Here is a 10,629-nt window from a genome sequence, read left to right as displayed (position 1 = left end):
GTGTGAATCTGGTGTCGTATCTGTCGAGTTAAACACATCGTGTAAGTTTAGCTTTACTCACAGTCTCTGTTGAGGTATCTACTGTGTCTCGCTGTCTGCCTCTGCTGGCTGATGGCGGAATTGCACATTTACGTCTGAAACAAAAACCCAAAATGATTCCGAAATGTCTTCATTCAGAGTCGGAGGGTGAACAAACTCCAGGGTAAGGCTAACATATGCGCTGCCCTTTAATGAATATAAAAAGACTTGCGACCGACTGAGAAGAGGTTTTAACAAAAGCACCGACTATCAACAAATGTCGATTATATACAACACGGACATTAAATTATTTTACTAAACTCACTCACTGATCTACACTACCTGTCAAAAGTTTGGGGTCAGTTTATCTATTTTTGATTATTATTACTTTTTAAAAAAAAATCTAATTAAAATTATTCTGTTCATCAAGGCAGCATTTATTAAAATATAAAAAAATGTTAAATACTTATTTATTAAATATTTATTTATTACTTACTGTATGCAGTTTCAAATAAAATTATTACTACCTGTTGCTTTCATTACTATTACCAGAAATAACTTTATTACTCTTAATAAGAGCGATTTCTGAAGGATCGTGTGACTCTGAAGACAGAAGTAATAACGCTGAAAATGCATCATCGCGGACGCAGCCCTCAATATTCGCGCCGGCCCCGAGAATATGAAATCATTCTCTTTTTCACGAGGCCAATCGAAAACTGAACTTGTAATTCAGCAATAAATATTTGACCTTTAAAATATAAAACTCCAAACGATTGCCTAAACAAGATCACTACACTATAGGCTAGACTATGTTAATGAAACTACCAATGTAATGCTGAAAACAAATTAAACCAGAATAATATATAATACCTCATACCTCAATACTGTAATACTCATTTGTCGTTTTATTACTTCTGTCCTTGACCAGCAAAACAAAATAGTCCGCTGGCCAGCACTTTTGGTTTGGTTTTTAGAGCAGCTGCTAACTCCAGTAATAAACAGCGCTCATCAGTGCAACATGCGGGGTTGGACAGTTCCATTTTTGTGCGGAGGGGGACTTTAAATTTGATTGACAAACTTACAATAGCTAAAGTGTTGTGTTAATCATCAACATTAAATTACATTCATATTACGCCTTACACCTGTTACATGTTTTCAATGCAATTTTTTTCTTTGCTGCTATCTCTGTGGTCTCTGGCCAGGGGAGGTTAAGCCTTCCCCAGCCTTACACACGCTCCGCCTATGTCTTCATTGTATGTGTATATATATATATATATATATATATATATATATATATATATATATATATATATATATATATATATATAGATAGATAGATAGATAGATAGATAGATAGATAGATAGATAGATAGATATAGCGTAGTGAGTAGCACGATCACACAGAAATGCCAACTGGCCCAGCCAGAACTCAAACCAGTGACCTTTTTGTTGTGAACCGACAGTGCTAACCACTGAGCCATCATCTTGTTATAGATGAGCTGTTCCTTTAAATCCTGTTATAAAGTTTCCAACAGCTTAAATGTTACTATAAAACAGTTTTGAGCTTAACAACTATTCAAATCGACGACTTAAAAACAGAAAACGATTACATGGTAATATTACTAAACAATAATTTCATTACAGTGTCAATATACCACTGTTACTAATGTAACTTAAAAAATGGATATTTAAAAAGTTCCCAGTACTGGGTTGCAGCTGGAAGGGCATCCGCTGAGTAAAACATTTCTGGATAAGTTGGTGATTCATTCAGTTGTAGAGACTCCTGATAAATAAAGGGACTAAGCTGAAGGAAAATGAATGAATGATATGATATGTAGAAAAGCTTAGATTGTCTCAGGCTGTTTTAATTGCAACATTAAATAAGTACTAGGCTAACAAGACTGCATCACAAAGCCTAAATGTGTGCCTGTGTGCCAGATGTACAAAATTGTCGTGTGGTAAATAATTAAGGTCACTGACGTAAATGCTCTTAAGTCAACACCCCCCCCCCCTAAAAAAAACTCTCTGTATAGCTGCTCATACTGAAGAAGGTCCTGATAGTTCACACAAAAAAATAAAAATCTATCATTTACTTTCCCTTTACTTGCTCCAAACCTTCATGAGTTTCTTCCTTCTGTTGAACACAAAAGAAGATATTTTGAAGAAAGCTGAAGACTTCTAGTAGGCTAGCCTATTAGATTTTCCCATGGAAGTCAATAAGTACAGGTTTTCAGCTTTCTTCAGATTTCAGAACATCCTCTTTTGTTTTCAAGAAACTCATACTCACTTGAGGGAAAGTAAACAGTAAATTTTCGATTTTAGGTGAACTATCCCTTTAACCCGAATAATAAACAATCACACTAGTTGTTTTTTTAACAAATCTATTAGTTTTTTTAGTCAGAAAGACGAAACATCCCGTTAAAGTGATTTGAATCTCCGAATTGAGCCTCTTTTTCAGTCTGGTGTTCCGGTGTGCGCGCGCGTGCACGGCGGGAGGAGGGTGTCGCGCGCATCGGCGGGTCCGGTTTAGATCACATCACTTCAAGAGTTTCTCTCGCGCGTTACTCTTGATCATGGCGCCTCGTGACACCGGTTCCGCTCGGTTCCCGTGATGCCCGTGATGATGATGATGGTGACGGATGAAAGATGGAGAAACTATCCGCGAGCATTACCGGACTCTCGTGGAGCTCCGTGTCGCTGCCGCTGGACGTGATCGTGAGCAAATTCCGCTTACCGACACTCGTGCGTCTGAGCCAGGGTAACAAACCATTCACTTTATTTATTTCACGATTTTTATTAAATGATACACACTTTAAAGGCAGACAGGAACATTTAAGAAGTGCATTTAAGAGAGTTACATATTTAATTTCTGTTTTGGTCACACTTTTTGTGAGGTTTCATTAGTTGATGCATTTACTAATGATGAACAATACTTGTACAGCATTTATTAATCATAGTTAAACATTTATTAATGCACGATTACAATGTAATAAACTAAGTAAAACAAAGCGCGAGTTTCTTTAATGTTGCTAAAGTGTTTATCAAATTAAAGTTTATGGATTTATAATCAGTGTTAGGTGTAATTAGTAACAAAGTAGTTAGTTATTGTAAATAAATTACTTATTCGCTGAAAAAGTAAGGGATTACATTACATTTTTAGGTAATTTAGATAATATGCTGCTACTTGTACTTGCTTAAAATATTCTATATTTAACATTTCTGTATACATCAGTCCAGAGATCAGACCAATTGTATTGTTTTTGTTATACAAATATATTTTGCAGAATAATTCAATTTTTCAAGTAAATATACATTTGTTTGATGATTGCACGAGCTGAAACAATTGAGTCAGAAATTAACTACAATATGGTATATGTGTGAAATAGGCTGCCGTTACTTATGTTTAACTTCTATTTTTAGTTTAGTTATTTAATACAGTTAAAAGTCCCTGTTTCACTCGAATTTAAAACGAGTTTAACTTATATCCTCCATTTGTTGAGAGGTATAGGCTTTAACTATAAAGTCGAGTAACTAAACTAATTATTAAGTAACTTGCTTTTCGGACATTTTAATGATTTATTAATAATCAATTACACTTCTGAAGTCACTCACCCAACACTGATTCAAATACTTCACATAATTCTTACATACATTCATGTACTTTGAGCTCTGATTTAGTAAATTAACCTCGGGAACACTCGTGATAGTTTTAAAATCACATATTCTGCCCAGACGAGATGATTGTAACTTTAACGAAGTGTGGTTGTGTAAATGTTTGTAACACAGACTCCTCAGTGAAGTGTGTAGTTGATTTGTGCGTTGGCTAAAGGTGACGGAGTGTGTGTTGTGTGTTAAAGAGCTGCAGCCCTTTTCATATGTTAATGTTGTAATGTGCTGCAGTGTGTGCTGAATACTAAACATCCTCCTGCAAGAGAAACTTCAACACTCACAACTGAAGAAGAAGAACACACAAATAAACTTCTATCAGTGTGACTGTGTGAAAGTTTGGCTTTATGCGTTTGGAAAAAGAAACAAAAAAAGTTTAATGAGTGTTTGTGTGGGTGGCACGGTGGCTTAGTGGTTAACACTATCGCCTCACAGCAAGAAGGCTGCTGGTTTGAGTCCTGGCTGGGTCAGCTGGCATATCTGTGTGGAGTTTGCATGTTCTCCCTGTGTTGGCGTGGGTTTCCTCCGGGTGCTCCGGTTTCCCCCACAGTCCAAAGACATGCACTATAGGTGATATAAATAAGCTGAACTGTCCATAGTGTATGTGTGTGAATGAGTATGTATGGGTGTTTCCCAGTGATGAGTTGCAGCTGGAAGGGCATCCGCTGTGTAAAACATATGCAGGATAAGTTGGTGGTTCATTCCGCTGTGGCGACCCCAGATTAATAAAGTGGCTAAGCTGAAAAAGAATAGGAATTAATAAATGAATCAATGTATGAGTGTGAATATGAGAGTGTATGTGTGTTTCCCAGAACTGGGTTGCAGCTGGAAGGGCATCGGCTGTGTAAAACATACTGCATGCTGGATAAATTGGTGGTTCATTCCATTGTGGTGACCTGTGATGAATAAAAGGACTAAGCCCAAGGAAAATGAATGAATGACTGCTTGTATGACTGAATGAGAGCATGTTTTTAAAAGCGACCTAGTATGTCAAAACCACTTTTACAAGGGGTTTAAACACAGTCGTGTGCCAAAGCTTGTTAAAATAACCAGCCTTTAATAGTAAACATTTATAAAAACACTTTGAATGGCATTCATGCTTAGCACATGTAATCAGTGGGGGAAAGTCCTGGCCATTAGTGACCATCTCTCCCTCATTAGCATAAACAGCCCTGAGTGAGAAGCAGCCGTCTGCCATTAGAGTTTTGAATCTGCCGCTATGCTGACACATTTTGTTTGTCATTATTGTTTGCTTTGTTTCTAAATATATATCTGTTGTTTCTCTTGGTTTTACTCTGTTTTTATAAATTTCTCTATATTTTTACTAAATATTACTCTGTCTTATGCACTTTGGTCAGTCTTGTGGCTGATTTTCAAATGTGTTTTATAAATGAACTTGTAGCTCCGCCCACTTTTAAATGGAGCATAATCTCATTTGAATTTAAAGCGAAAGTCACCAAAAATGGCACAATTTGGATCAAATCCTAAAAGAGTCAGTTTTAAAGAGTTATAAAACATTATTTGTGTGGTACTTTGAGCTGAAACTTTACATACAATGAAAATTGAAATTGTACTGCAAATGTAAAATGTAATAAGTAATTAAATTAAATGTAAATAATTGTGTTTTTACATTAGATAACGTAAATGTCATTTAAAAATATATTAAATTAGTATTATTATACATTTTTCATGGCACTCAAAGCCGTCTTACATAGGCAAAAAACAATGACAGTAAAATAAAATCAAGACATTACGTCACATAAACACCTGCATGAACATTTTACATATTAATTTATTGTTTGTAGCGTATGAGTGTGTGTGAATGAGTGTGTACGGGTGTTTCCCAGTACTGGGTTGTGGCTGGAGGGACTTCAGCTGTGTTAAACATAAGCTGGATAAGTTGGTGGTTCATTCTGCTGTGGAAATAGAAACTAAGCCATAGGAAAATGAATGAATGAAACTAATAATAAAATCTACAATCAGATGTACTAAAACAATAATAACGTCAATGGACTTTTAAAGTGCAATAAATACATGAATAAATATGAAAATGGTAGGAACACCATATTAAAATAAAGATTTATTATGAATATCTGTCATATTGACTGTAGTGTTTATTTGCAATGCTCAGCTCATGTCAGCTTGATTAGATTCTGCACAGTAAATTAAGAAAATGTTCAAATGAACAGTTTCACGCATTTTGTTATTCATGTTACTATTTTCACTCGTTTATGCATTTGGATTTCGTTATGGGACCTTCAACTTTCTTCAAACAACTATTGATGTTGAAAAGTTTGAAAAAAATGACTTTTATTGACTTTTGAAATAGTTTAGTTATATATCGTCTGGGTTGGTGTTGCAAATTACGGTACAAAAACCTACTAATAAACTGCCAGTACTTTGTCTGTTATTTTATTAACTTAATTCTGAATATAGTATTTATTAGGACTGCATATCATACCGTTTCAGCATCGATATTGCAATGTGATCATTCACAATAGTTACATCGCATTCGGAAGTATATGCAATGTTGAGTCTGGATTATGCACCCTAGGCTCATTCTGATTATGTAGTCCTACATTTCTGGAGATTGCGAATTATGTAGCCAGAGCTACGTATGGGTACATTTAATTTTTAAAACGAACGATACGGGTAGGTATGATGCCGTTACTTTTCGTGCTTACCAGCTGACCGCTTACCTGCATGTGGACGGCTTTTCCGCTGATATCCAATTTGTCCGGTAGCTCGACACGTAGGTCGGCGGACTTGAGATGCAGAGCAGAGTTGACCCTGATGACGGGGTTCGGGTCTGGTGAAGAATGGTTCTAGAAGGCAGGTAAGACAAAAACAGAAGCCAAAAAAATAACAGGGTGAGAATGTGGTAAAATCTGGAAACATGGTAAAAATCAGACGAGTGCTTTTCTTTTTCTGGATTGCTTTTTAAAACGTTGCGGTTGGGTTAAGAGAAGGGGGTGGGCGGGTCAATCAGTCATGTCATTTTCATCTGCTTATCTGGGGCCGGGTCAGCAGTCTTAGGACAGAACTCCAGACTTTCCTCTCCCCAGATACTTCCTCCAGCTACTCCAGGGGGATCCCGAGGCCTTCACAGGCCGGCCGAGAGACATAGTCCCTCCAGCATGTCCTTGGTCTTCCCCGAGGCCTCGTCCCGATGGGACATGCCTGGAACACCTCCCTGGGTAGGCGTCCTGGAGGCTTCCGAAACAAATGCCCGAGCCAGCTCAGCTGACTTCTCTTGATGTGAAGGAGCAGCGGCACTACTCCGAGCTTCCCCCGGGTGACATAGCTCCTCACCCTGTCTATAAGGGTGCACCCTGCCACCCTGTGAAGGAAACTTATTTCGGCCGCTTGTATCCGAGATCTTGTCCTTTCATTCTTGACCCATAGCTCATGACCATAGGTGAGAGTAGGAACATAGATTGACCGGTAAATCGAGAGCTTTGCCTTTCGGCTCAGCTCCTTCTTTACCACAATGGACTGGTACATTGACCACATTACTGCTGCTGCTGCACCGATCCGCCTGTCAACCTCATGTTCCATCCTTCCCTCACTCGTGAACAAAACCTCAAGATACCTCCTCCACCTGGGGTAAGGACTTTCCTCCAATGGCAAACCACCTTTTTCCGGTGGAGCACCATGGCCTCGGACTTGGAGATGCTGATTCTCATCCCAGCTGCGTCACACTAGGCAGCAAACTGCCCCAGTGATGAAGCCAATAGAACAACATCGTCTGCAAATAACAGAGATGAAATCCTGTGGTCCCCGAACTGGGAACCGAATAAAAATTTTAAACAGAATTGGTGACAAAGGGCAGCCCTGCCAGAGTCCAACATGCACTGGAAACAGTTTGACTTACTGCCGGCATTGCGGGGGACCAGACACCCCTTAACAAAGTGCCTCTGACCCCATACTCCCACAGCACCCTCCACAGAATGACACGAGGGACACTGTCGAATGCCTTCTCCAAGTCCACAAAACACATGTGGACTGGTTGGGCATACTCCCATGAACCCTCAAGCACCCTGGTGAGGCTATAGAGCTGGTCCAGTGTGCCACGGCCCGGACGAAAACCGCATTGTTCCTCCTGGATCCTAGGTTCAACCATCGGACGGATCCTCCTCTCCAGCACCCTGGCATAGACTTTCCCAGGGAGGCTGAGGAGTGTGATCCCCCTATAGTTGGAGCACACCCTCTGGTCCCTCTTCTTAAATGAAGTTTAATATTAAACTAATTTTGAGATGAGCATGTGCTCATGATTGACCCAACTGGCCCACATCCCGATCCTCCACTCAAAGGATCCCAAGTCAATATATTTATATATATATATATATATATATATATATATATATATATATATATATATATCCTAATTTCCTTTCTACAGCTATCTTCATCTGGAAGAAACCCCCTCCACCCTTTCTTCCACATTTATCCAGAATGAGCGGCACGGTGGCCCAGTGACTAGCACTGTTCCCTCACAGCAAGAATACCAATGGCGTTGGGTCCTTGCTGGGTCATCTGGTATTTCAGTGCGGAGTTTGCATGATCTCCCCGTGTTCCCGTGGGTTTCCCCCAGGTTCCCCGGTTTCCTCGCACTGTCCAAATATGCTCTATATTGAGCCTAAATCTTTTTTCTAATGTCTTACTCTCAGTAAGTTCACCTTAGCCTCAGCAGCGGGGGAGTTTTGAGATCGACCTGAGCTCAATCTCCCCTCACCCTGCAAAAGGGGTGGAGCCCTGGGCCCGAAGATCCCTTGTGCTCAGGGCTCTCTTCCGGGACAGCATGCCAAGCAAGCTATGTATAAATCATGAGCTCTGAAGTGTGAGTTCTTGAAAAATGGGAACCACCAAGACAGTTGCCCAGTCCAGAGGTACAGTCCCCAACCTCCGTGCGACATTGTAGAGACGTGTCAGCCAAGACAGCCCTGCGAGAACAGCAGGCGCAAATGACACTAGCGAGAGAAATTTGAGATCTGTAAATATGTACACAGCGGCCTCTGGTGGATTCGCGAAAACTAAAACTGCAAAAATGTAGCTCCTGGGACGTATTTCGCGCTCTCCAGAAATGTATATAGGGGTACGTTTTCAGAATTAGCCCTGGTTGCATAATCCAATTCATAAGCGTAAATAAACGGACAAAACCTGTGAATCATGAAATACAGCACCTGCTAATTAACGGATGTTTTTGACAGTGTGTGTTTGTGTGTAGGAGGATCAGCGCAGACAGCAGTAATTATACACAACAGACAATCAGTAGGTGTGCACTCAGGACTCGCTCAGTCTAAAGCGTCTGTGTTTACACTCGTTCTGTTATTGCCAGATCAATAGAGTTGAGCTCTCTCTCTCTCTCTCTGTGTGTGTGTGTGTGTGCTGCATCTGATGCTGTTTGCGTCTCATCGCTGACCTCAGTTTTTCCCATAAACCCAATGTGAGGAAGTTCAAAGAGCTCATTTGATGTTTGTGGTTGAGCTCTGATGTGTGTGTGTGTGTGTGTGTGAGTGAGAGAGAGTGTGCCTTTGTGTATGTTTGTGATCATTTTTATCTGTGTGTATGAGTGTGTAGAGTATGTGTGTGTCTGCGTTTGTCTGTGTGTGTTTGTATCTGTATGTGTGAGTGTGTTTGTTTGCGATCATTTGTATCTGTGTGTATGTGTGTGTGTTTGTATCTGTGTGCGTATATTTGTGGATATTTCTATCTGTATGAGTGGGTGTTTGGGTGTGTACGTGTGTTTGTATCTGTGTGTATGAGTATGTGTGTGTCTGTGTGTCTTTGTGTGCATTTGTATCAGTGTGTATGAGTGTGTGTGTCTGTCTGTGTTTGTGTGTGCCTTCGTTTGTGTCTGTGTGTGTTTATATCTGTATGTATGAGTGTGTGTGTTTGTTTGTGTGTGTCTGTATGTGATCATTTGTATCTGTGTGTGTTTGTTTGTGTGTGTCTGTATGCGATCATTTGTATCTGTGTGTATCTGTGTGTGCATGTGCCTATGTTTGTGTGTGTTTGCATCTGTGTGTTTGTAACTGTTTGTATCTGAGTGTGTGTGTGTTTGTTTGTGTAGATGTATTTGTGTCTGTGTGTATGAGTGTGTTTGTATCTGTGTGTGGCTGTTTTGTGTTTGTCTATTTGTATCTGTATCTATGAGTGTGTGTGTGTTTGTTTGTGTGCATTTGTATCTGTGTGTGTGTGTGTGTGTGCCTTCGTTTGTGTGTCTGTGTGTGTTTGTATCTGTATGTATGAGTGTGTGTGTTTGTGTCTCTTTCTTTGTGTGTGTCTGTATACAATCATTTGTATCTGTGTGTATGTGTGTGTGTGTTTGTATGTGTGTGTGTGTGTGTGTGCCTTTGTTTGTGTGTCTGTGTGTGTTTGTATCTGTATGTATGAGTATGAGTTTGAATCCTGCCTCGCGGTCCTATGCCGATCCTTCCCCTCTCTCTGCTTTCCTGTCAATTCTCTCTACTGTCCTATCTAATAAAGGTGAAAACCCCGAAAAAATTCTATATTTTTAAAAACACTACAAAAAGTACCGTTAAGAGAACCGTTAAAGTACTGAACTGATAAGTGGTAATGATAAAAGTAGCAATACTGTTAAAACCTTAACGATACCCATCCCTATTTAGGACACAATAAAGTACACAAAAACAACAACTGATACCCCAGCCTGATGTGTATTTTTTGCATCAATGCTGAAGCAATTGTTTTGATCATTTTTGTATTTGTGTGTGTGTGTGTGCAGGTGAGAATGTGGAAGGTTTGTCGGAGGAGGACGTGATTCTGCTTCACTCCTGCAGACAGTGGACCACCGTCACTGCCCACAGCCTGGAGGAGGGCCATTACGTGATCGGACCCAAAATAGACATCCCACTACAGTATCAAGGTACCATAACATACACACTGAGGCCTGTGGCATAAAACGAGTTGAACAAACTTCGG

General features: G+C 39.8%; 1 protein-coding gene across 1 annotated transcript in view; it reads left to right on the top strand.

Moving 5' to 3' along the window:
• Positions 1-2,548: 2,548 nt before the first annotated feature.
• The window catches only part of gareml (GRB2 associated, regulator of MAPK1-like), a 39,148-nt gene continuing 31,067 nt past the window's right edge, over positions 2,549-10,629 (top strand). Inside the window, exons 1-2 of the mRNA XM_056480720.1 lie at positions 2,549-2,776; positions 10,433-10,573. Of these exons, the coding sequence (XP_056336695.1) occupies positions 2,665-2,776; positions 10,433-10,573 (253 nt within the window). The 5' untranslated portion in view covers positions 2,549-2,664. The remainder of the gene's footprint in view (positions 2,777-10,432; positions 10,574-10,629) is intronic.

Source organism: Danio aesculapii, chromosome 20 (genome assembly GCF_903798145.1).
Source record: "Danio aesculapii chromosome 20, fDanAes4.1, whole genome shotgun sequence".
NCBI classification, from domain to species: Eukaryota; Metazoa; Chordata; class Actinopteri; order Cypriniformes; family Danionidae; genus Danio; species Danio aesculapii.
Note: the sequence above shows the minus strand (reverse complement) of the source record. Positions and strands in the feature narration are given on the sequence as shown.